Source organism: Emys orbicularis, chromosome 2, assembly GCF_028017835.1.
Source record: "Emys orbicularis isolate rEmyOrb1 chromosome 2, rEmyOrb1.hap1, whole genome shotgun sequence".
NCBI lineage: Eukaryota > Metazoa > Chordata > Testudines > Emydidae > Emys > Emys orbicularis.
Window position 1 is genome coordinate 131,783,438 of NC_088684.1, and position 25,257 is coordinate 131,808,694.

At 45.4% G+C, this 25,257-nt stretch overlaps 2 protein-coding genes across 2 annotated transcripts in view; one reads left to right on the forward strand and one right to left on the reverse strand.

The window, feature by feature from the left end:
- Positions 1-8,278: 8,278 nt before the first annotated feature.
- Positions 8,279-18,722, forward strand: BRF2 (BRF2 RNA polymerase III transcription initiation factor subunit). Its single transcript, XM_065399213.1, has 6 exons — positions 8,279-8,331; positions 9,510-9,672; positions 13,349-13,408; positions 13,786-14,107; positions 16,815-17,265; positions 17,332-18,722. The coding sequence occupies exons 2-6, from the start codon at positions 9,519-9,521 to the stop codon at positions 17,524-17,526; spliced, it is 1,182 nt and encodes a 393-aa protein (XP_065255285.1). The 5' UTR covers positions 8,279-8,331; positions 9,510-9,518; the 3' UTR covers positions 17,527-18,722.
- A 2,771-nt stretch (positions 18,723-21,493) lies between these two features.
- Positions 21,494-25,257, reverse strand: part of ADGRA2 (adhesion G protein-coupled receptor A2) — a 116,442-nt gene continuing 112,678 nt past the window's right edge. Inside the window, exon 19 of the mRNA XM_065399020.1 lies at positions 21,494-22,730. Within this exon, the coding sequence (XP_065255092.1) occupies positions 21,494-22,730 (1,237 nt within the window). The remainder of the gene's footprint in view (positions 22,731-25,257) is intronic.

Consider the following 25,257-nt stretch of genomic DNA (forward strand, 5'->3'; position numbering starts at 1 on the left):
GGTCGGCAAAAACAAAAAACAAAAAAAAGAAAAATAACAATTTTAATACTATACCTGTAGTGCGGGCGAAATCAGATTTTGGCTATACGCGGTTTTCGCTTTACGCGCTAACCGCGGAACGGAACCCCCGCGTAAGATGAGACAGACCTGTATAGTGATCTGAATTAGGAGCTGTTTTGTTTCATAGCCATCATATTCCTGATTTGAAGGTTCTTGTTCAAACTAGGGGGCACACAACTCCCATACAGTTTACTCGGTATCCTATATAAACATGTATGCACCTGTTTCCTTCGTGGTACACATGCTTAGTTTGTTTATATTGCTATGCACAGCAAGTCGAAGATTTTTCTGTTGTGCCACTCAAGATCAGAAATTTTTAAACATGCTGTATTTGGGAAACTAGGACCTGTAAAAATACAACTGTCCAAGTTGATTCATATGGAACATCTAAATTGTGTGTATGTGTGTGTGTGAGACAGAGAGAGATGTCTGAGACCTGGGTGTCTCAGTAAAGGAGCATTCAAATGGTGGCTTTTAAAAATTGAGCTGGTTTCCAGTAATAAGATTTGTGGTTGATAATGTTAGAACAGGTTTTATTTTAAATGTAATCAGAAGACATTGTGCTGCTATTTTGCAAGATAAATCAGATACCTCTGAATCTTTTGCCTTAGTCTGCTGTAACTATGGAGTTTGCCATGGGACAGGCATTTCCCATTTATATCAGATAGCAAACAGCAAGACACTCACAAACAATCATTTTAGCAGGCTCACTTCAAATCATTCTTTTAGGATAGTGTTGATAGGAATTGTCAATAAAGTTCAGCACTGAGATGGAAAGTTGTGATTGGATTCAACATTAATTTACATCTACATTTAGTGTTGGGGCTGATGTGTGGCAGGCTCTCAATTTTAACAGTTCTGTGCTCACCTTTCTCAAATTGACTTCTTGAAGGTACAGTGAGGATCCGTGATACAATATTAAAGTACTTTGGATAATCTGTTTTAATGTCTAGCATGTATTGTGAAGCAAAAAAATAAAAATAAAACACACTCTACCCTTTATCAAGGTGAAAGGTCCATTAAGTCTTCCCTAAAGTTCTGAGTGATAATTTCACCTATAGTTTAGGAGGGCACAGTTTGTCACAGTATTCTTTTCGTTAGAGCACTTTAATGAGAGGTGAAACTAGTTGAATTTCCTATTAGCCTTTTAATAGTCTATTGCCTTATATTTAATATTTTCACAAAACACTGGAGACCACTGTAAACTTCTCAGATACTGTATTTTTGTAGTGAAACATAATTTAATCTATTTACATAGAAGAAATCAATGTTTACTGGAATTGTATATAAATATATATGCTGTTATGTGCATTTGTTATTTTGTGATTATGTGATTAAAAAGTGTAGGCAAAACTTAACTGCTCTATCATACAACTTTCCTTCAAGGGAAGCCATACATGAAATAATTCATAATACTATGAAAGGTGTAATGTTCCTTTCTAGGACCACAGGTACATAGTAGCAATGAGGCTAGGTCTACACTGCAGCGGGGGTCCGACCTAAGATACGCAACTTCAGCTACGTGAATACCGTAGCTGAAGTTGCGTATTTTAAGTCGGCTTACCTAGCGGTGAGGACGCGGGAAAGTCGACCGCTGCCGCCGACTCCGCTGCCGCCTCCTGCCGAGGTGGATTTCCGGAGTCGACGGCAGAGCGATCAGGGATCGATTTTACCGCGTCTTCACTAGACGCGGTAAGTCGATCCCCGATAAACCGATTGCTACCCGCCGGATCGGCGGGTAGTGAAGACAAAGCCTGAGTGAGCAGATGACTTCAGTTAAGGGGTAATTTTCAGTGTCCCAGATCCCATGAGTGGAGTAGCTTATGCTGAATTTGTTAGCAGAATCTCTAGATCTTGTTTATATATATTTAATTTGCATGGAACTAGCTATCTTCCACTGAAAATGACTGACTGCTGCTTGTGCCTTGAAATAGCGAGGAAGATGAAACATTAATTTCAGTTGCCTCTACCCCCTTGATGTTTCTGTGGAGAGGAATTGTTGCTTGCACCTCCCTAAAAAATTTTTTGCCTTCAGGACTTGATTCCATAGCTTACCAACAGCTTTCTGGTTGTATGAGAACTTGTGGAGATCTCTATTCTTTAGTGCCTTTGAGCAGTAGCTAAACAGTCTGAATTTGAAACTGCTGTTATAATCCTAATGGTTGGACTTGCTTTTATACTCAGAACTAATCTAAATGAATCCAATGATTTGAAGTGATTTTTACTAGCCTCATTTTAAATGGCTGCCCTTCTGCTCTGGAGTTAAGATGCTGCTCCACCAGCAGCAGCTGAAGCCATTGTTTGTAATGCTGCACCTGCTGCTTGAGGGATAAATACTTTACAAAGATGTTTATCATTAACCAAATGTATTCTTATCTTGGGAAAACGTAAACCCTGTGGTTTTAATATTTGCTGATAACATTCCACTTAAGGTTATGACATTCTACTTCCAAGATGGGACTATAGAATTTTGATAGGGGTTTTCTCTTTTTGGTCATCTTTTATACCAGTTACACTTGGAGTCTGTCTGTCTGGACAAAAGGTTAGCTGGCTGCTCTTACACAATGAGGCTTCATCTCTTGGTTGCACGTGGTAAGTTTCATTTATTGGTGAGATTTGGGCACTGCCAGGAGAGAGTGATACTTTACAGGCCACACTTCTACTTCATTAGCTGTGAAAATGTTGCACAGTCTTATTGTACCTCAAATTTTTTTATTGGCAATGCTGTTTTTGAAGTGTTTTGACATAGAAGGACTGGAATTTTTGTTAAGAAAGGTACTTAATTTGAGTACTTATGAGATTAAAGCTTGTTTGTCAAGCCCTTGTACAGTTGCTTAATGAATGTTTAATATTGAAGGATCCAAATGTATTTTTATGTTTATATTTTCTGCTTTGTTTGTCTGGGTACTTTTTTTTCTTTTTGGTTTTTAAAAATGACTTTCACTCTTATGGAACACTAAAATAAAATTTTGAATTCAGTGTTTGAACACTCTTGTTGTTTTTCACTAGACTCTGGAAGTGCTAGAAAATGCACAAGACGGAATGGAGAGAACTCCGTGTAATGGACAAATCGCTAATGTGTATAATCTGGGGAACTGTTCTGCAGTGGCCCTGCAGAGTGGAATAAGTCTGTTCCATCACTGTAGAGAAAATTGCATTCGCTTTCTCAGCCGTTCCTAAAGTTTGCACAGCAAAATCATTTTATGCCATATGTGATTGATTACAGTGGGCCAGAGTCTCCTGCAGTTAAAGCTCAATGGCTGAAGTGAGAGAAGCTGGGAATATAGATAACTTAATGTCAAAGTATAAAACAAGCAGGTGAAACTGGCTTACAGTTAGACAAATGTTTGTGTGCTACAAAAAGAAAGGGGTGTTTAAGATTTAATGTGGCATCTCAAGGCAATTCTGATTCGTGGGCCTATGGCCCTCTAGCTTTGGCTGCCAGCTCATATTTTCCTCAAGTTCATGTAGTGATTCTCTGCTCCGCAAAATACCAGCATTTGATAGTTGTCAGCAGAGGATGCTTGATGTTCACTTGTGCACCGGGGGGACATGAGGGTGGTCTGTCTTTTCCAGGTCATGCAGCAGTACTATGGTAAGTTCTCAAAATTGTGACTCTTTAATTTTTTTTTTTTTAAACTGGTGAAAGGAGCTGGGCTGACGTTCCTCAAGACTGAAATCCAGTGCTGAACAAGTGCAGCATAGCCAGCGGCAGGGCAAACTTCCTGTGCTCTGTTCTCCTGGCACTGTGCCCCAATTCTCTTCTCTAGAGCTGAGAAGGGAGTTACGTCTTCAAGGCATTTTCAGTGATCGACTGAGTCTGCCAACTAAGGGTCTAGTTATGATTTTTTGATGTGGACACCTCTTCATTGGGAATTGCACAGATTGCTAATTTTACAGAAGCTGAGAGTAACAGCTTTAGGCCACAGCGACCTGGGCTAGATATAGACAAGTAAACGACAAGTGTAGCAATTACCACTATCCTCTGAGCTAGCTAGACACCCACTACAATGAAACTTGATAATGCTCTTCCTTCTGTTTATTATTTGTATATCTGCTCCTCCCTGGTGGGAGGACTTTAAAAAAAAATGCAGTGGGTTGTGGCTCAGTGATCCAGTACATCCAACTTTCCGATTGGCAGAATGTGAGTAGAAGAGACACTCTTTGGGCTTGTCTACACTGGCGCTTTACAGCGCTGCAACTTTCTTGCTCAGGGGTGTGAAAAAACACCCCCCTGAGTGCTGTAAAGTTCCAGTGTAGACAGTGCACCAGTGCTGGGAGCTATTCCTCTCGTGGAGGTGTTTTTTTGTTTGCTTTTTGATTTTTTTTGCCGCGACTACACACACGTTGCTAGTGAAGACATGCCCTTTGTCACACACACATTGCTGCTGCCTATCCCTCTCCTACTTTGGGATTTGCTAGAGGGATGGGAGCTGTCTCTAGCTGCATTGAGTCCATGGTAAACACCCTGTGGGGTGGGAAGTCTGATCAAGTTCAGCAGCATGTGAAGACTGAGCTTATTTACATGATAGAGAATGTATGAAAGTTATTGCCAAAAGCAGTCCATTAGAACCAGGTTAGTAAGGATGTCAGTCCTTCAGGAGCACTTTAACTGCATTAACTTTTAAATCCTCTTCACTCTTTGTTCAGTATATCTGGGCAGCAAGGACAAGGTGGGAGAATAATCCGTTTTCCTTTGTCTCTGTCAGACCACTTTGGCCTAAAATGTATTTGCCTTGTCAGGAGAACTTGCATGCCACTATAATAGCCTCCTTGATGCTTCTCTCTGCCTCCACTCTAAGGCATTGTTTCCTTCAAGGGATGGATCAAACTAGCTATTAAGGTCCTTCTGCATTCAGTCTGAATGGTTCTCTCCTCTGCCAGGGCCATCAGCAATAATGCTCTGGGGAAACTTACAAGCCAGCATTGAATAGAAATTACATGGTACTGTCAAGCATTTCATCCTTGTGCATAGCTCTAATGAGGTATTGTAGAGACTCTGAAGAAAGCTAATCAGATGCCTACTCTCTCGCTGCAGGTGTTTCCACGTGGCCTTCGCTGGAGAAGGTAAATCATAGCTGAGTGACTTCATTCTGGGAAACAGGGCTTCTGTTTTTAGTTTCATGTGAATTGTCATGCTCTGTCAGACCATTGGCTCCTCTAGTTTGGTATCTTCTGGTCAATGCTTGAAGCCTCACAAAAACCTCTACTGCCAATGAGCCTGGCTAACTGGGAAACTGCTGTGGCCTGGTAAGCAACTTTCCACCTCTCCCAAGCTCCACTTCCATGCAAGCACCAGGCTGGCTTATTCTCTGAAACATGAGGGCTGGTTACCCTTAGCTGTATCTGCTCATAATTGGTTTGTATTAGAGTCCTCTGACATTGTTTGGCTTTCCTGGAGCAGAGTGGTGGCTGGCTGATTTCCTTGCTTGTTAAATTTTCTGCCATTATTTGTTTAGCAATGTCTTTAGGAAGGCTTTCTTCATTGACATGTTGTTCAGGCTATATCTACACTACGCAACTTTTAGTGACATGGCTGTCACTACAGCCGTGCTGCGAAAAGTCGTGTCGTGTAGCTGCTGTTTGTCGGCTCTCCTGCCGAAAAATCTTCCACCCCCAACGAGTGGCGTTTGTGTTGTCAGCAGGAGAGCGCTCCTGCCAACAACACTCTGTTCACACTGGCGCTTGTCGCGGCAAAACTTTCTTTTGTCTTTCGGGGGTGGGGGGGAAGGACACCTCCAAAAGACAAAAGTTTTGTCATTCAATTGCCAGTGTGGACATAGCCTCAGTCTAGTCTCGTGCATAAGATTCAGATGCCAAATGACTTGCACACATTTGAGCTGTGTGCTGATATCAAGACTGCAATAATTTTGGTATATCACTGAGAATGACCTTTTCCAAGCATCACCTCTTTCTCCTCTTTGTATTATTAAACGTCAAGCCTGTCTAATTGATTTCCTATTCACTTTGGGGCTCTTTGAAATTGCCAAATCTGCAGTGCTCTATCGGCCTGTTATCACTTCTCCTCCAGGTTGATTGGGACTAAGTTTGTTTTTCTGCAATCTTTCTTGTAGGGGCCAGAATGGCTATTCGATTTCATAGTGCCCTTCAGTCAGCCCTGAATAAATGTATTGAGTCCCAGTATAGGATCTTCAGGGCTTTCTGAATAAAAAGAGGCAAGTGCTACCAACTGCCTTAGACTAACATTTGACTCTCAATCTCTGGAAGACTTTCAGCGGCTATGGAATAGTTCATATCTTCCTATTTGCAGCAGGTCCCTGTTACAATGATAACGAATGCTTAGCCATTAATCCTCTCTTCCATCCAGTGGGGCAAATGAGTGTTATCCATATTTTGCTGTGAGGCTGGAGAAATGGAGGCAGAGTCGAAGTGACATGCCCAGGGCTACACAATCAATTTAGCCAGGACTAGAATGCAGGAATTCAATAACTTCTAATCCAGGAGTCGGCAACCTTTCAGAAGTGGTGCGCCGAGTCTTCATTTATTCACTCTAATTTAAGGTTTCGCGTGCCAGTAATACATTTTAACGTTTTTAGAAGGTCTCTTTCTAGAAGTCTATAATATATAACTAAACTATTGTTGTATGTGAAGTAAATAAGGTTTTTAAAATGTTTAAGAAGCTTCATTTAAAATTAAATTAAAATGCAGAGCCCTGTGGACTAGTGGTCAGGACCCGGGCAGAGTAAGTGCCACTGAAAATCAGCTCGCGTGCCGCCTTTGGCACGCGTGCCATAGGTTGCCTACCCCGTTCTAATCTATGTCCTTGGATGACTAAGCACCGTGTGTTGGATGACATATGGACTGTATATGTACATTGTGTTCTTGTGCTTGTACCACTAGTGCATGTGTAACCCTTCTGCCCATCTAAGTTGGCAGCAACAAGGGCCGGGTTCTGTATCTAGGGGTTCCGTTTCAATAACGCAATGCAAAACCGGCTCGAGCCCCCACCAGTGACCTGGGACAATTACATACCACCCCCCTGGGTGCCTCTAAGAGGCAATACTTCCCCTCTCGCAAGCACCGAGTCTGAGTGTAGCAGAAAATGTTTAATAACATGAGGTAAACAACATCAGCATTAAATTTCCACACTTGCCATAATTCACCACCAGATGTCAGGGTAGAGCTCATCCTGACTCTGCTTACACAAGCTAGCTCGAAATTGGTTCACAAGGTCAGGAGTTGTGGGCTACAGTTCAGAGCAGTGGTTCTCAAACTTTTGTATGGGTGACCCCTTTCAGAGAGCAAGCCTCTGAGTGCAGATCATTATAAATGCTGGAGGCAAAGCGGGGTGTGAGGTGGAGGCTGACAGCTTGTGACCCCCATGTAATAACCTTATGACCCCGAGTGGTCCTGACCCCAGTTTGAGAACCCCTGGTTTAGAGCATGGGTCTGGTCATGGCTATTGGGTTCTCTTTACCTGTGTGTTCCATGTTTACTATTCTTCTGCTAAAAATATTATGGATCCAGGGCTAGGAGTTCAATTGCTACCTAACCTGTTTTAGCTGTAAATGCAAAGCGAGGGTGCCATCTGCTGGTCCACACCCCAGTGAGCAGACAGTCCCAGTCCCATCTACTTTTTCTGTCCCATATGGTAATACTGATGAGCCCATTTAGATTCCTCTCCTCTAGTTTAGCCACCCCACCCTTTAAAGGATTAATGGGTTAGTTACATGATGTCCATTGACTGATTTGTAGGAGGTTGTGTTCTAGGAGCCAGAAGATACAGGGGTTGGTGGGTTCCAAAGGAAAAGCTCGTGTCGGTCATTTCAGGAGCGAGGTGCACTAACTACGTTACAATGTTTGGGGGCAGAAGGCGGGTGGGGGCTAATGACATGTGAGCTCCAGCGTGGGGGTGCAGCGATCTGTCACGGGTGGAGGGTGGAAGATATACAGGCGCCCTGGTTGCAATGGTGTCCGCCGACTCCTTGCTCGCCCCTTTGTCCCGAACGCTGCCGGTGCCAGCACCACGCCAACCCCCTGGCACAGGTGCCTCCCCTTCAGCTTCCCTCTCCCCACCCAACTGCGTGCGAAGCCCAGGAAAAGGGCGGAACGCGGTTACGGGGGTGCCGCCTCTACTCGGACGCAGCCGTTCGACCGGACCGGATGTGACGGAGGCGATCGTGTTTTCTCCGCGGCCAGAGTGGGCAGGGTGCAGCGATCTAAAAACCCCCCCGTCCGTGCGCGGGGGTCTAGTTCCGTTTGCGAGCGGGAAGGCGGCGGCGGCTGCTGCTACCCGAGCCCGCGGGCGAGGTGAGTGTTTGGGGGCCTGTAGGGGAGATCCGGGCCGGGGAGACCGTGGTAAGGGGCTGGGCGGAGCGGAGGGACGTTGTGAGCCCAGAGCTGGCGGGCGGGGGGTGTTGAACGGGAGGTTTCGGGGGCGAATCTCCTGGGAGTCTGCAGGGGGTGATCTTGGAAGTGGGAGGAGAGCAATTGAAACAGGGATCTGCCCTCTCCCAATTCCCTGTAAAACCAGAGCTACAACCGCAAGAGCCCTGGCTTGGGCAGGCGTTTCCATCACTCAGGCGAGTGAGGCCAGCCGGAGTTGGGAGTTTGTCTGCTCCTCGCTTCCTAGTTCTGCTGATGCAGCTTAAGCCTGCTGGTTTTTTAAATGGTGTATATGGAAAACTTGAAGCCACATTACAGCCTTGGCTCAAACGGCTGAGCTTCTATGAAGGGAGAGTTTAGAAAAATATCATCCTCATCGACGTCACGGTCTCCTTTGAGAACAGAACCCCGGCATTTCGCGAAGCCCGAGCTCGTAAGTTGGAAAAGTACGCTCCCCTGGCCGACACCCTGAGAGCGAAGGGCTACGAGGTGCAGATGGACACCCTGATCGTCGGAGCCCTGGGCGCCTGGGACCCCTGCAACAAGGGTGTGCTGCGGACCTGCGGGATCGGTCGACGCTACCCACGGCTCATGTGGTGCCTCATGGTCTCCGACACCATCCGATGGTCCAGGGACATCGAGCACATCACCGGCCACCGACAGTACCAGGAGGCGTGAGCCAGAGTTACATCGTTCTTTGACCACGAGAAAGGGACCAAGAGACTTTATCCGTTGGATCATATGAATTGGAACCATAAACTCCCTGAACATTAAATCTCACCAAATGAGGGTCAATCCATCCTTATCATCATATCCACTCATTATACTCCACATCCGAACATAGCCACTTTATGAACTTCATACCCTCCTATCTCAATGCCTGTACTTTGATCCATCAACCTTTTACCCCAATCGGGGATATTGCAGTTTATGTATTCCTTATGCCACCCGATCTTAAATCAAACCCTGCTACCTCGATAATCTGTATGTTATTCCCTGATAACAAGAAACTTCTATGCTTAAACTCTGTACCGTTCACTTTTTTTTTTTTTTTTTTAAACATCTTAATAAAATCTTTAAATCTGTCTCAATTCGACTTGCAGGTTTTCAAGATGTCGGGCCAGAGAAAATGCCCTGATTGTGGCTCCTCTGAAATTGTGGAGGATGCACATTATGCTCAGAACCAACTGGTGTGTGCTGACTGTGGGTTTATCCTCACTGAGGGGCTCTTGACAACCACTTTCCAAGATGAAGAACATTTACAAGGTCAAACAAACACTGATTTTAGTTTGCATAAATATGTCAAAATCCACAGGGCTTTGTGTACATGGCATGAAAAGTCATCATGTAGTCATGAGGACAGGGAGGCAGAGATTTCAAACAAAAAAAACCCACCCATTGCTCAGAATTTTGGAGAATATTTTAATCAAAAGTATTTTTTGCAGAAAAAAGAGTAGGAGATAAATTGCTGTTTTAAACTTTACAAAGGCACCAAGAACAGCAGGCCTGGACAGATGTCTCATAACCCACGTTTCTTCCCCCAAATCAGAGAGAGCATAAATTTGACTCCCTTCTTCCACCTGTATTACAAACCACTAGTCCTAACTGAGAGTTCCTGCAGACTTATCTTGCTGCTGTAGTCCTGGTTTTAACTTATTTCTCCAACATACAGAGATTGCTTTGGCTGTCTGCAGAAACATTCAACTACCTCTTCATGTAAAAATGCCAAAATATAAAATAGTGATTTTTTTAAAAAACATGAGAATCTTGGAATTCATGACTTTTTGAGTGAAAATAATCATGATATAGCAGCAGTGAAACCTGCACTTGAGTCTTATAAGTAGGGGCCCTACCAAATTCACAGCCATGAAAATCACGTCACAGCCTGTGAAATCTGGTCTTTTGTGTGCTTTTACCCTATACCGGGGTCGGCAACCTTTGAGAAGTGGCGTGCCAAATCTTCAGTAATTTAAGGTTTCATGTGCCAGTAATAAATTTTACATTTACAGGGGCCCCCCGACAGAACCCCAGACTGGCAGCGGGCTGAGCAGGGCTGGCGGCAGGGACCCCGGCTGGCAGGGGCCGGTGGATGGAACCCCAGACCAGCAGCACGCTGAGCCGCTCAGCCAGCTGACGGTCTGGCGTTCCGGCCGCCGGCTCCTGCCAGCCGGGGTCCTGGCCGTTGGTCCCGCTCAGCCCGCTGCCGGCCTAGGATTCTGTTCATCCAGGCAGGCAGCGGGGTGAGCGGGGCCGGCACCCGGGACTTCGGCTGGCAGCAGCGTGCCCGTAAAAATCGGCTTGAATGCTGCAGGTTGCCAACCCCTGCCCTATACTATACAGATTTCACAGGAGAGACAAGCATTTCTCAAATTGGGGGTCCTGACCCAAAAGGAGGCTGCAGGGGGATCGCAGAGTTTTATTTTAGGGGTTTGCAGTATTGGCACACTTCTGCACTGCCTTCAGAAGTGGGTGGCTGGAGAGCAGCGACTGGAATGGAGAGGGGTAACTAGTGGTGTTCCCCAAGGGTCAGTCCTAGGACCAATCCTATTCAATTTATTCATAAATGATCTGGAGAAAGGGGTAAACAGTGAAGTGGCAAAGTTTGCAGACGATACTAAACCGCTCAAGATAGTTAAGACCAAAGCAGACTGTGAAGAACTTCAAAAAGATCTCACAAAACTAAGTGGCTGGGCAACAAAATGGCAAATGAAATTTAATGTGGATAAATGTGAAGTAATGCACATTGGACAAAATAACCCCAGCTACACATACAATATGATGGGGGCTAATTTAGCTACAACTAATCAGGAAAGAGATCTTGGAGTCATTGTGGATAGTTCTCTGAAGACGTCTACGCAGTGTGCAGCTGCGGTCAAGAAAGCAAACAGGATGTTAGGAATCATTAAAAAGGGGATTGAGAATAAGACGGAGTATATCTTATTGCCCTTATATAAATCCATGGTATGCCCACATCTCGAATACTGCGTACAGATGTGGTCTCATCTCAAAAAAGATATACTGGCATTAGAAAAGGTTCAGAGAAGGGCAACTCAAATGATTAGGGGTTTGGAATGGGTCCTATATGAGGAGAGATTAAAGAGGCTAGGACTTTTCAGTTTGGAAAAGAGGAGACTAAGGGGGATATGATAGAGGTATATAAAATCATGAGAAGTGTGGAGAAAGTGAATAAGGAAAAGTTATTTACTTGTTCCCATAATATAAGAACTAGGGGCCACCAAATGAAATTAATAGGCAGCAGGTTTAAAACAAATAAAAGGAAGTTCTTCTTCACACAGCGCACGGTCATCCTGTGGAACTCCTTGCCTGGGGAGGTTGTGAAGGCTAGGACTATAACAGGGTTTAAAAGGGAACTAGATATATTCATGGAGGTTAAGTCCATTAATGGCTATTAGCCAGGATGGGTAAGGAATGGTGTCCCTAGACTCTGTTTGTCAGAGGGTGGAGATGGACGGCAGGAGAGAGATCACTCGATCGTTGCCTGTTAGGTTCACTCCCTCTGGGGCACCTGGCATTGGCCACTGTCGGCAGACAGGATGCTGGGCTGGATGGACCCTTGGTCTGACCCAGTATGGCCATTCTTATGTTCTTATGATTGTTGGCTGGGCGCCCAGCTCTGAAGGCAGCGCCCCGCCAGCAGCAGCGCAGAAGTAAGGGTGGCAATACCATACCATGCCATCTTTACTTCTGCCCTGCTGCTACCCAGCACTGAAGGAGCAGTACCACAACCCCCTCTACAATAACCCTGCAACACCCCCCGCAACTTCTTTTTGGGTCAGGACCCCTACAACTACAACACTGTGAAATTTCAGATTTAAATAGCTGGAATCATGAAATTTACGATTTTTAAAATCCCATGACTGTGAAATTGACCAAAATGTACGGTGAATTTGGTAGAGCCCTACTTATGAGACACTGACAGGTTAAAAATCACACATTTTAAAAAACAAACAAACATGAAAACAAACTTTCTTGCCTGTGGTGCAAATAGAACCTTGGATTAATTCTTAAAAAACGATCTTTAACTTTTAGTAAGCTGTTTTGTTTGGTTTGCAGATGAAAATACACTAATCAGTTTCATTTTCTGGCTCTCATGCTGAAGTGAATACTGTGCTGTTTGTATTGCACAGGCTGCAGATTATTCTTCTAAAAACAGGGCTCTTTAAATATGTCCTGGAAGCATTTCTATTTGGCTGAAAGGTTTTGTACAAGCTCACTTTTTTACAAAACTACATTTTAAAACAAATATGTCCTGGCAAACATCCTTTTAAGTAATTATGGTAAAGTATCCCCAAGTGGCTTCCAGTATAATCTTGTTCACTTTTTTTTTTTTTTTTCATAAAACTTTATTTGCAGATTTCATGGTTGACTACTTAAAACGGATTTGATTGTGAGGAGGGTAATGTTTATGCCATATAGATTGACTGGATCTGATATGTACCTATGAGTAGCTCTCCTTTCTCCCTCTCCCCAAGGCTGAGGAATCAATGACCCACATCAGTTATGGCAGAGGGTCTCAAACTTGAAGATCTGGTGTACCAGACCTAAAGCGCAGAAGTTCTTGGTACACCACTTTCATAAATGTATTCACTGTAATTATAATAGCTCTAACAGACTACCTCCTTTGCTGGCAATCTGTAGAGAATCAAAGAATCGAATGGCCCTTGAGAACTGAACACCATTCACCCTAGAGAGTGAGGGGGGTGTCTCTTTTTAGTTCAGGATTGAGGCAAATGGCATGAGGCATGCTTGAGAGAGCCTGCACTGTTGTTGTCTGTGCTGCTGGTACCTGTTCTGTGGATATAAGGAGAATGACCAGCCTTGGAAACTGAAATCTGGTGTCTTCAGTAGCACCAATCATAGATCTCACTCTCTACTCCACCCCTGAAAGTGGCTGCTTTGCCTGATGCTTGTTGTTTTCCAGAAGTGACATATTCACGGAGTACCGGCCAGAATGAGCAGCTGAGCCGCTGTAAGCTACGAGGTGAGAGCTTTTTTTTAATTATTCCTTTCTTGCAACACTAAGACTCTGCATGATGCTCTGGCCGAGAAGAGACTACCATTCAGATTGTACAATCTGTTCCTCATACCCCTCATTTTTCTAAAAGCCACAGGGAGCTGCTAACTTTTCACAAGTGACTAGTTCTGAGCCCAGGGGAACCTTCGGGAAAACCTTCCCAGCTGCATGAAGAGAAATGGGCAAAAGTTGCCGTGGGCAGATGACAAGGCTTAAGTTGCCACACTGCCATGTTGCTCCCCCTGGCTTTGGCTGAGTGTTTGCTGCACTGCAGTATCACGCTGAGGTGCGGTTAAAGAAATGTTTTGTGCAAATGTTAAAAGCATCATGGGGTTTTCCCACAGGGATCAAGCGTGTCCAGGATCTCTGCAAAGTCCTCTATCTTCCAGCTGTGTTTGAAGACACAGCCCTGTCCTATTTCCAGCGAGCAATTGAACACCCCTCCTTCCACTTAGTCAGCTTGGAGAAGAAGGAGATTCTGGTAGGCTGCTGTGTCTTTGTGACCTGCCGGCAGCACAACTGGCCCCTGACCATGGGTACTATCTGCTCCCTGCTCTACGCAGACAAGGAGTTGTTTGCCAGCGTCTACCTGTGCGTCCTGAAAGAGCTTGAACTGGATGTACCAGCCCTGAGCCTGACGGATCTGGTGAAAACACACCTTAACAGGTAATGTAACCATCTGACACCATTCACAATAGAGGATCCAAATGGCTTCCAAATGATATAGGCATAACTAAAACACAGCCGCCTGTGAGGTGAAAGACTACAACCATGGACACAGCAAGCTGTACTACCATGGAATGGGGGTAGCTTTGGCCAAGAACATTAAGGCAAAGCTTTGTCCCTTGGGATCTTTAAAGTCCATACATGGCAGAAGGGACTTCTGTTTTAGAGCCCTGTCTGAAAGGCTCACATTCAGTTTATCTGATTCAGAACAATGAAGAGCTCTTTTGATCCTACTGAGATTTAAACTTGTGGTCATGGTGTTTCACAACTGGAGCGTAGCCCCTCTAAGTGTTGTGTTCATGTAAATGCATCCATGTGTTCTTGTATTGACTGGGATACAAACTAAAGCTGCCTCCTGTATTGCCCCAGACTAACCACTCCTTTGGTGATGTGAGAGAGATGGGAGGCTCTAGGACACTTGTTAATTGCAGCCCGGGCATGGGAAGCCAACTCTTAGGTAGCTTTTCTGATCCCAGAGTGCCGGGGGAGGCCAGTTTGTTCTGTTTTGTACAGTGCCTGTCAGGATGGGGGTCCTGGTCAATGACTGGTGCTCCTGGGGGCTACGGTAATATAAATAAATAATAATAAACCTCTTTGGGCACTAAATCTGTAACCCCTTTTGTGCCACTGCTAGTGAGGTTACATTTAAGCAGACTATATTCTGCTTCTCTAACCTATACTGTAGAATTCCACCTGGATATACTGTGTGTTAAGTGTTCTTAAACAGCTGCCCTATTCTACCAGACTGCATTTCAGTGTCAAGTGAAGCAATCCTTGTGTATTGTTTGCTGATGAAGTGCTATAAAAATGCCACTTGTGAGGCAGTGTTGTCTTGTGACTAGAGCAGGGGACATGCCAGGTGCTTGGACTTGGGTTTATTCCCAACTCCACTGTTGACTCAGTGTATCAGCTTGGTGTGGAGAGACTTTACCTGTCTGTCTCCATTTTTCCATACGTAGAAAGGGCCGGTGCTCACCTAAGTCCTAGGTGTGTTCGGTGAATGGGCTACAAGGCTTATAGTGCCATTATTGTAAGAAAAGTGACTAAGTATAAATATCGCCTCTGTTTTTAACAGATCTGCTCCCCGTGTAGCTGGTTACCGGCTCATCTGGTTTAATTATGGTAGCTCTGTTCTGTTTGTACTGCTGTTAGTGAGCAGGCTGGGTTCTACTGGGCATAATAAAATTATCAAACTACATTCCAGTTAGAGAATTTTTTAATATTGGAGATGTACTAGCTAGAAAGCCCAATCTGGAGTGTCAGAGCGCAGGGGAAATTCGCAGTGCTGGCAGTTAGAAAAGCCAGAAGTATTAACAAACAAAATATTTAAGTCTTTCCTCTTCTATCTCTAAAAAAGTGTGCTGTCAATCTTTAATCCCTTTGCTTTTTGTGGTCTCTCCTCTCCCTCTGTGTGTCTTTCACTCACACATACTGTATACCTTCTACACTGTAAATTCGTTGATTTTTGCCCTCTGCCCATCACTGTGGTATCTCAGTGCCTCCCTAAATGTTGTAGGTGAGTGACAAATTCAGACTAGAAATTAGATGCACATTTTTAACAGTGAGGGTAATTAACCAGTGGAACAATTCTCCATCACTGCCAAATTTTAAATCCATGTTGGATGATTTTTAAAGCATCTGCTCTAATACAAACTGAACTAATTCAGGGTAGTCTTGTGGCCTGTTAAACAAGAGGTCAGACTAGAAAAGAGCCCTTCTGGCCTTGTAATCTGAGGGGTCTAAACAGCCATGAGTTGCTTCTCTCCTGTTGTCTCGAGACTCATAGGACTGGCTAGAATTTCATTTCTTTCTTCTTGCCCTCTCTCCCTGTTTCTGAGGCCCGGTGGTGTAGTCCTTGCTCACCTACAGCAGAAAGCGAATGCGTGGAAAGCCTGTCCGAGGTCTTGCATTTCTCCTGGAAGGCCTAGCCAGCTGTTGGCACTGTACATTTCAATAATAACCTGTGTAAACCAAGCAAATTGGGTGGGGAGACTGAGGATGAGTATGGGAGCCACCCGAGGCCCTTTGCAGAGAGGACTGCACTTTGATGTGTGTGTTGCACATTGGAAGCCTCCGACAGTGCTGTGGCCATGTAATACCTAGGGCCCTACCAGATTCACAGCCCTGAAAAACACGTCACAGACTGTGAAATCAGCCCTTCCCCAGGAAATCTAGCTATTGGAGGGGAGTGGGAGAGGCAGGGCTGGGGGTGCCCCAGCTGGGGGCTCCTAGCTGTTTGTCTGGGCTAGGGAGGGATCAGACCCACCTCTGGGTACCCCCGCCGCCCCCCCGGCTGCAGGAAGCTGCACGGCTATGTTGAAGGCAGTGCAGAAATGAGGGTGGCAATCCTGCAGCCCTCTCCCCTCAACAGCTTTGCAACCCCCCATGACCTCCTTTTGGGTCAGGATCCCCAGTTACAACACCATGAAATTTCAGATGTAAACATCTGAAAACCTTAAATTGACCAATTTAAAAACCCTTTGGCCATGAAATTGATCACAATGGACTATGAATTTGGTAGGGCCCCAGTAATACCTGACACCTACCCTGCCCTTGCAGCACGATGGACTTAATGATCTAATGGCTTCCTTCTACCTCTGATACCCAATGCAGCAATATAGCTAATGGGCTCTCTTTGTTCTCTCAGTTTCAAGCTGTTCCAGAGTTCAGCCAGCGTCCCTGCCAAATTTGCTGAGGACAAGGAAAAGATGGTTGCCCGAACAATCCAGATTGTGGAGCTGGCCAGTGAGACGTGGCTGGTGACAGGCCGGCATCCCATTCCCATTGTCACTGCTGCGGCCTACCTTGCGTGGCAGTCGCTGCAGCCCGTGGGGCGCCTGACGTGCACCTTCCCTCGCTTCTGTAAGCTGGCAGGTACAGACCTACCTCCACCGGCCCACCTGAGGCTGAAGGAGCTCAACGACATCCTCTTGAGAATGGCCTCCCAGCTGGCCTGGCTGCGCGTGCTCAACGTGGACAAAAAGACTGTGGTCAAACACATCGGGGACCTGCTCCAGCACCGACACTTCCTGCTGAGAAGCTCCTTTAGCTCAGGAGACACTGAGGATCAAAGTGCCACAGCAGCGGGCGATGGCTCTGTGAGTTCACCACAAGCTGCAGAGTGCTCGGCCCAAGCTGAGGGCTGCCACCCTGGGGGCAAACAGAAATGCAGCAGCGTACGGAGGCCTTTGCTGCCACCGTGCCTTATAAACCCCAGGAAGAGACTTCGAACAGCAGCCCTGAGCCCTTCGGACCAGGCTATCACTGGAGACGAGGCCATTTCAGACAGCGAAATAGAGCAATACCTGCGGAGCCAGGAGGAGATGCAGGAGTTCAGCAAGGCCCAGGCCTGGCACTGAATTGAGCTCCCAAGAGCAACACGGACAAAGGCACTAAGAACTAGCCACCTGAAGCAAAGGTATGAATTCTCCAGCACAGCTGTCTGTGGCACTGCTAGCGGACATGCTTCCCACTGGAGAAATAGGATAATGGGGCCTCTTAAGCGTTCCATGCTGCGGGGAGGAATTGTAAGTAAATGACAATATGCTCTCCTAGTTCTGCTGGGGCAGAAAATTAAAATACCAGAATGACTTCCTAACAGAGACTTTCCTAGGGAAACTGTTTAGTTTGTTAGAAATAATCATCACGGCTGCCAGAAATGCCTTCAGGACGTTCTCTTACCAATTTACAGTTAGTCATTTTGTTGAAATCCAGATGTTCTCCAGCATTGTCCTGGTGCAGCCCTTACAAGCGAGTCTAACTTGTCTGTGTACTGATCGAAGGCGGCGGCAGTAGCATGGGTAAGTAATTCTATTGTGCCTGTCAATAGAAACATGATCTGTGTGGTTTTGGTTAGGACTAATTGCTTTGCATTTCCTGCCCTAAATTGTAGGATTATTTGGATGAGGAGGGCCCTTGAATAGGTCAGCCAGTTCATTTCTCAGGGCTGCTCAGTGCACACACGCCTTCTATTAATTATTATAGAACAATATCAGGGTTATGCATTTACCTTTGGAGATCTGGAGGAGAAAGAGGGTACTTTTTTCCTGTCTAAAAGGAGTAACACTTGGTGAAAGCTCAGTGTTCCAACCTTGCTGTTTGGCACTTGGTTCATTTGAGTTCCTTCCCATGAAGTGTGACCCTGCTATGTTGTTTCACTAGAGCTCAGCTGCATTGTTTGTGATCTAGTAGAACTGCCACTTTCATTTGCTGTTAAGGCTTTTTTCAAAATGTAGTGCCTGTTTCCCTCGGTGAGCAATATGAACGCCCTGTGTTTTAGACCACGTGTGGGCATCACGCTACAAGATCAGTCTTGGGGCCACTACCACGGGGACAGATAGTGGTTGGGTTGGATTGGATATCAGAGACATCCCTAATAATACTGTTGGGAAGCTAGTGTTGCCCTCTGCCTAGTAAGGAAAACAGTTCTGACCTTGGCTGTTAAATTTGTTATGTGAAGCTGCTGGAATTTTGAATCCTTTCTTTGTACGATTATGGCACCATTTGTTGATATCTAAATACAGCCAAATTCAATAAAAGAAATGACCTTGCTGTGCTGAAGGGTCTGTCATTGTATTGGGGACCAAGGGCCTAAAACAAGCAACATCACTTCTCAGTAGATTTGCAAATCTTTAATATATTAAAACAAAACATATCTGCTAGAAACATTCGGTTTATATAAAAAAAAAAATGCAAAAACCCCCAACCCTTTAAACACATTTTCTTTGGCACTTTTTTCCCGCTCCCTCCCCCATGTATATTGCAAGAAGCTCTGTTGATATGTCATTTGCTTGTAATGTAAACAGACAAAATAAGTGTAATACAAAGCTTTTATATAATACTGTCACAGTGCAGCAAGCATATAACACGTTCGGCATCAGCAAGAGTGTGTAGGTTGGGGTATCAGCATCTGATTCAAATTGTATTAAATACAAAGCACGTTTAAACAGGGGGAAGTCTAACAAGGCTGGGGGGTAGTAGCACTGCAGTGTAAGCCCATAGGTCTTTCAGCGATAGAGGGGGGGGGGTTCAGAATGGAGAGGAAGAAATAGAGAAAAATCTTTTAAGTGCTGTATAATCTGTTAACTCCTGCATCTTTCCACCCCAAATCTCTTAGAAATGGTGTGGACATGAGCACTGGCTTGTGGCTGAATGCTGGCTCCATGCATGCCTTCTAGCACTTCAGTCCATAACTAACCCCTTGGGAGGTAGCTAAGTGTTGATACCCATTTTTACAGGGGCACAGAGGTTGTGACTTGGCTTCAGCCACAAAGAGGAGTCTGTATCAGAGCTGGGCTTAGAGTGCAGGAGGTTCCTGGCTTGTAAGTCCTGTGTCCAAGGCAATGTGCCCCACTCTTCTAATCCTCCTTTGATTTCAAGTAGGACAAAAGCAGCCAAAATAGCAGGAGAACAATTAAGGCACCGGGTCTCCCTGCTGACTATAGGAACAAGGGTAAAATTATCTTCTCTGAACTGCACCGCAGGTCTCTTCTCAGCTGACCTCCGGTCAAAACTCCTTTTGAAAGGCAAACGCAAATTCTGTGTAGGGAATGAGTGCCAAACAGCAGGACAGAGGGGAGAGGAGAATTCTAAGGGCTGTTTCTTTCTTCATCCACTGGTTAGGTTATGAAATTACTGGTGGCTTGAGTACCCCAGTTCAATGCCTCACAAGCTAAAGATGCTCTGTTTTCTTCTTCTGAGTTCTCACTATGTTTCTTTAGTGATAGGTGGTGGAATTGGCAGCAACTCTCAGCTCATGCTAACACAACAGGAACATGAAACTTATTGCTGGGCACTGTTTTGAATGGCAACTTCCTTTTTTAGGAGACATTTTTCTATAAACATTTTAACCGAAGGCTCCTTTTCAACACCAGGCTCTGGGACCTGTTTGTATTTATAGCAAGAAGCTGCTTTACGTTTTACACTAGAAAAAGGGCGCTTGTTTGTCCAATAAAAAAAATCAAGTGCTTAGCCAAGTACCAGCCCTTTTAAAAACATATTAGGAAGGATGAGTTATATATACACTTACCTAAATCAGTTTTTCTCTGACCCTGTGTGGCCTGAACAATTGCCCTACTAGTTTAGCAAGATTCTTTTCACTTAATAGAACCAGCCCAAGTCTGTAAAATGTTCTTTCCTCTTGGATTGGTCGACTCTGAATGATCTATTCACATTCATGTAAATGTTTTGCTTCAAGAGCAAAATGAAACATTTTTGAACATGCTAAACGGGATTTATGGGCCAGTATCGATATCTGTACCTCTGCCCACTGTCCAACTCTTTGGTTCCCTCCCGAGTAGCCAGTACTCCCAACACGTGACATACAAGGCACGAGACTTTCACAGTGAGCGTAACATACATACAAAATAATGCCCCTGAAGCCTCTTTGCTGCAGCGAACAACCCTTTTGCAGAGCATGGGCTTCGGAGGGTGTTTAACCCAGCTCGAGAGCAGTTTTCCTGCAGCGATTTTAGTGTCTGTCAGATGCAGACAATTTACTTTGCTTGGAGCTTTTTCTTATCTTACCTCTTGTTCATTTTTAACTATGGCTTTTACTTTGGTAGCTCAGTAACCCATAGGGCTAAATATACATTTAAGAACAGTCAGCTCAAATACTTGTCATTAAAGTCTCTCTGTCTGAAAATGGGTTTTTCGTAAGGATGAAACAGCCACATCTCTACTGCAGCGTCTTTGCACGAAGGAGCTAGTTCCGGTCTGCTAACCGACACTGGATGGCAAAAGTAAGTTCTTGCCAAAACTCCTAAGGGGAGACTCGCTGCTCATAGAACACCGATTGTGTAACATGGAGGCACTTCCATCAGCTACCAGTCAGTCTATACATATATACATACAATAATATAGATTTGAAAAATAAACATTTTTCTTCTGTAGATTAATAAAATAGCATTTAGAATCAGTCTCACGTGACATGCAGAAGTGAATAAAATAAGATTGCTCCTCAGCAGCCTGAATTGCAATGATTGTCTTTCACCTTAAGATCTTAGTGCTCCTGTGTCCATTGAGAATTAGATGAGGCTTATCCATGTGCTCAGCTAGGTGCTGTGCTCTGACTCTCTCCATTCCAGCACCCAGGTGGAACAAGACCCACCGTTACCTGCTGATTGATAGAGGAATTAAAACATCCTGGACAGTACCACCCAGGCCCCTGTAGTGCACTTCCATGTTTATAACACACTTAGACTCGGATGGAAGATGCCTTCAGCTAGCAGCGCCATTCCCCACGCCCTGCCACTGGCTGAGCGAGCTGCTCCTTTGCCCGAGGAGAAACATGCTGGGATGCTCTAGCTGCCTGGGCCCTTCAGCGCTCTAGACGGTTGTTTCGCTCTTCCAGAGGCCAGTCTTCATGCCGGCCATGCTCTCTGCGCCGGTGAGGTTTATGTCGTACTTACTGCCTTTCAGCCCCCCGTTCTGGTTGGCCACGTTGAGCGGGTAGGATCTCCGCTTAGTCTCTTTCTCGATGGTGTGGGCCTGTTTGAGGTTGTCCCTGCTAGCGCTTCTCCTCTGAGCTCTGCTGAAGTCAGGAACCCGATGGCCGCTGCTACCACCGTCGCTCCCTTCGGATTGGGTCAGAGCAGCATCCCCCTCCTGCACAGCTGCTACCCTCGGTCCTATGCGGCTGTTGTTCAGGGGGCTGTTTCTGCTGCTGTGGTAGCTCTCGGAATGGCTGTTGTGGAGGCTTCCACTCTCGCTGGAGGGGTGATCCGAAGAAGGCCCCCGCAGCACCTTCAAGCGGTGGTGCTTCCCCTCCCGGTACTGCTTAGTTCTGCTCTTGTGGTTCCTGCGCCCATGTAGGTTGTTAGCATACCTGGCTGCGCCGGCGTTCTTGTTGTTGGCCGGCTCCGTCTCTTCGTAGCAGGCTGGCCGTGGTAGGGGGCAGCTCTCTGCCTGGTTCTGAGCCACCTGCAGGTTGGTGAGCTTGCAGTGGCCCACGGTGGAGTTGGTGCTGCTGGGTGAGGAAGAGGACTTGATGGAATGAGCCAACTCGGGGTTGCACCCGATGAAGATCTGCGAGCCCTCCTCTGCCGCCAGACCCGGGTGGACATAGGCTTGCATGGGCAGCGCATTCCTGTAGGATGGGCAGCAGGCAAACCAGGAGTTCTGCACATCTCGACGCCGGGCACAGTGGTGGATGAAGATGAAGAGCCCCAGTGCCACAGCCGTTACCCCGTAGAGGCAGCTAAAGATGACGTTCAGATACCAGCGCTGGGACACGGCCACGGCCCCAAACGTCCACAGTGCAATGTACAAGAAATGGGTGATCAGCAGTGCCCAGAACTGCATCTTCAACGAGTAGACGCCATCCACATCGGCGCTGGGTGTCCCGGAGTTAAGGGTGACTGAGATGGAGCCTGAGTCTGTCAAGAGGTTGCTGCTGCCACCCAACCTTGGGGGGGTCTCGAGGGGCACTGGAGGGTCTTTTTGGTTCTTTGACTGGCACCAGAGGTTGACCCCAGTGCACAGGAAGTAAATCCAAGTGATGAGCAAAATGAAAGCCACAGGAACGTAGAAAGCCCCAAGGCTCGGCCTCCACACCAGCCAGCAGCTGTAGGGGAGAGAAGAGCTTAAGAGTCTGCCTTGGCCCTGCCAATGCTTCATCTGGTCATCAACATCTCAGGGCCAGCCTGTGAGTAGATCTGGGACTGGGGCACTATTCACATTTCACAGGTAAGGAAACACATCTAGAGCTGGGATTCATATGGGTTTCGTGAGCCTAGATTCCTTCTGTAAGCATTAAGAACATAAGAACGGCCATACCGGGTCAAACCAAAGGTCCATCCGGCCCAGCATCCTGTCTACCGACAGTGGCCAATGGCAGGTGCCCCAGAGGGAGTGAACCTAACAGGTAATGATCGAGCGATCTCTCTCCTGCTGTCCATCTCCACCCTCTGACAAACAGAGTCTAGGGACACCATTCCTTACCCATCCTGGCTAATAGCCATTAATGGACTTAACCTCCATGAATTTATCTAGTTCTCTTTTAAACCCTGTTATAGTCCTAGCCTTCACAACCTCCTCAGGCAAGGAGTTCCACAAGTTGACCATGCGCTGTGTGAAGAAGAACTTCCTTTTATTTGTTTTAAACCTGCTGCCTATTAATTTCATTTGGTGACCCCTAGTTCTTGTATTATGGGAACAAGTAAATAACTTTTCCTTATCTACTTTCTCCACATCACTCATGATTTTATAGACCTCTATCATATCCCCCCTTAGTCTCCTCTTTTCCAAGCTGAAAAGTCCTAGCCTCTTTAATCTCTCCTTATATGGGACCCGTTCCAAACCCCTAATCATTTTAGTTGCCCTTTTCCAGTGCCAGTATATCTTTTTTGAGATGAGGAGACCACATCTGTACGCAGTATTCGAGATGTGGGCGTACCATGGATTTATATAAGGGCAAGAATATATTCTCCATCTTATTCTCTATCCCCTTTTTAATGATTCCTAACATCCCGTTTGCTTGACCGCCTCTGCACACCGCGTGGACAGCTTCAGAGAACTATCCACGATGACTCCAAGATCTCTTTCATGATTAGTTGTAGCTAAATTAGCCCCCATCATATTGTATGTATAGTTGTGGATAAATGTAAAGTAATGCACATTGGGAAAAATAACCCCATTAAATTTCATTTGCCATTTTGTTGCCCAATCACTTAGGTATGTGAGATCTTTTTGAAGTTCTTCATAGTCTGCTTTGGTCTTAACTATCTTGAGCGGTTTAGTATCATTTGCAAACTTTGCCACCTCACTTTTTATCCCTTTCTCCAGATCATTTATGAATAAGTTGAATAGGATTGGTCTTAGGACTGACCCTTGGGGAACATCACGTTACCCCTCTCCATTCTGAGAATTTACCATTAATTCCTACCCTTTGTTCCCTGTCTTTTAACCAGTTCTCAATCCAGGAAAGGACCTTCCCTTTTCTCCCACGACAACTTAATTTACATAAGAGCCTTTGGCTAGGGACCTCGTCAAAGACTTTCTGGAAATCTAAGTACACTATGTCCACCGGATCCCCCTTGTCCACATGTTTGTTGACCCCTTCAAAGAACTCTAATAGATTAGTAAGACACGATTTCCCTTTAGAGAAACCATGTTGGCTTTTGCCCAACAATTTATGTTCTTCTTTGTGTCTGATAATTTTATTCTTTACTATTGTTTCGACTCATTTGCCCGGTATCGACTTTAGACTTACCGGTCTGTAATTGCCGGGATCACCTCTAGAGCCCTTTTTAAATATTGGCGTTACATTAGCTATCTTCCAGTCATTGGGTACCGAAGCCGATTTAAAGGACAGGTTACAAACCTTAGTTAATAGTTCCGCCACTTCACATTTGAGTTATTTCAGAACTCTTGGGCGAATGCCATCCGGTCCCGGTGACTTGTTAATGTTAAGTTTATCAATTAATTCCAAAACCACCTCTAGTGACACTTCAATCTGTGACAGTTCCTCAGATTTGTCACCTACAAAAGCCGGCTCAGGTTTGGGAATCTCCCTAACATCCTCAGCCATGAAGACCGAAGCAAAGAATATGTTTAGTTTCTCCGCAATGACTTTATCTCGATCATCGAGGGGCCCCACCGGTTGTTTAGCAGGCTTCCTGCTTCTGATGTACTTAAAAAACATTTTATTACCTTTTGAGTTTTTGGCTAGCCGTTCTTCAAACTCCTCTTTAGCTTTTCTTATTACACTTTTACACTTAATTTGGCAGCGTTTATGTGTCTTTCTATTTACCTCACTAGGATTTGACTTCCACTTTTTAAAGGAACTCTTTATCTCTCACTGCTTCTTTTATATGGTTGTTTAAGCCAAGCCACGGTGGCTCTCTTTTAGTTACTGTACTGTGTTTCTTAATGTGGGGTATACATTTAAGTTGGGCCTCTATTACGGTGTCTTTAAAAAGCGCCCATGCAGCTTGCAGGGATTTCACTGTAGTCACTGTACCTTTTAATTTCTGTTTAACCCCCTCATTTTTGCATAGTTCCCCCTTTTGAAATTAAATGCCACAGTGTCAGGCTGTTGAGATGTTCTTCCCACCACAGGGATGTTAAATGGTGTTATATTACGGTCACTA

Excerpts from the sequence above, each read along its gene's own strand:
- BRF2 (XM_065399213.1), top strand. The coding sequence starts at position 9,519 with ATGTCGGGCCAGAGAAAATGCCCTGATTGTGGCTCCTCTGAAATTGTG. Across the intron at positions 9,673-13,348 it reads AGATGAAGAACATTTACAAG|AAGTGACATATTCACGGAGT; the intron begins GTCAAACAAACA and ends GTTGTTTTCCAG. Across the intron at positions 17,266-17,331 it reads CAGCAGCGGGCGATGGCTCT|AAATGCAGCAGCGTACGGAG; the intron begins GTGAGTTCACCA and ends GGGGGCAAACAG.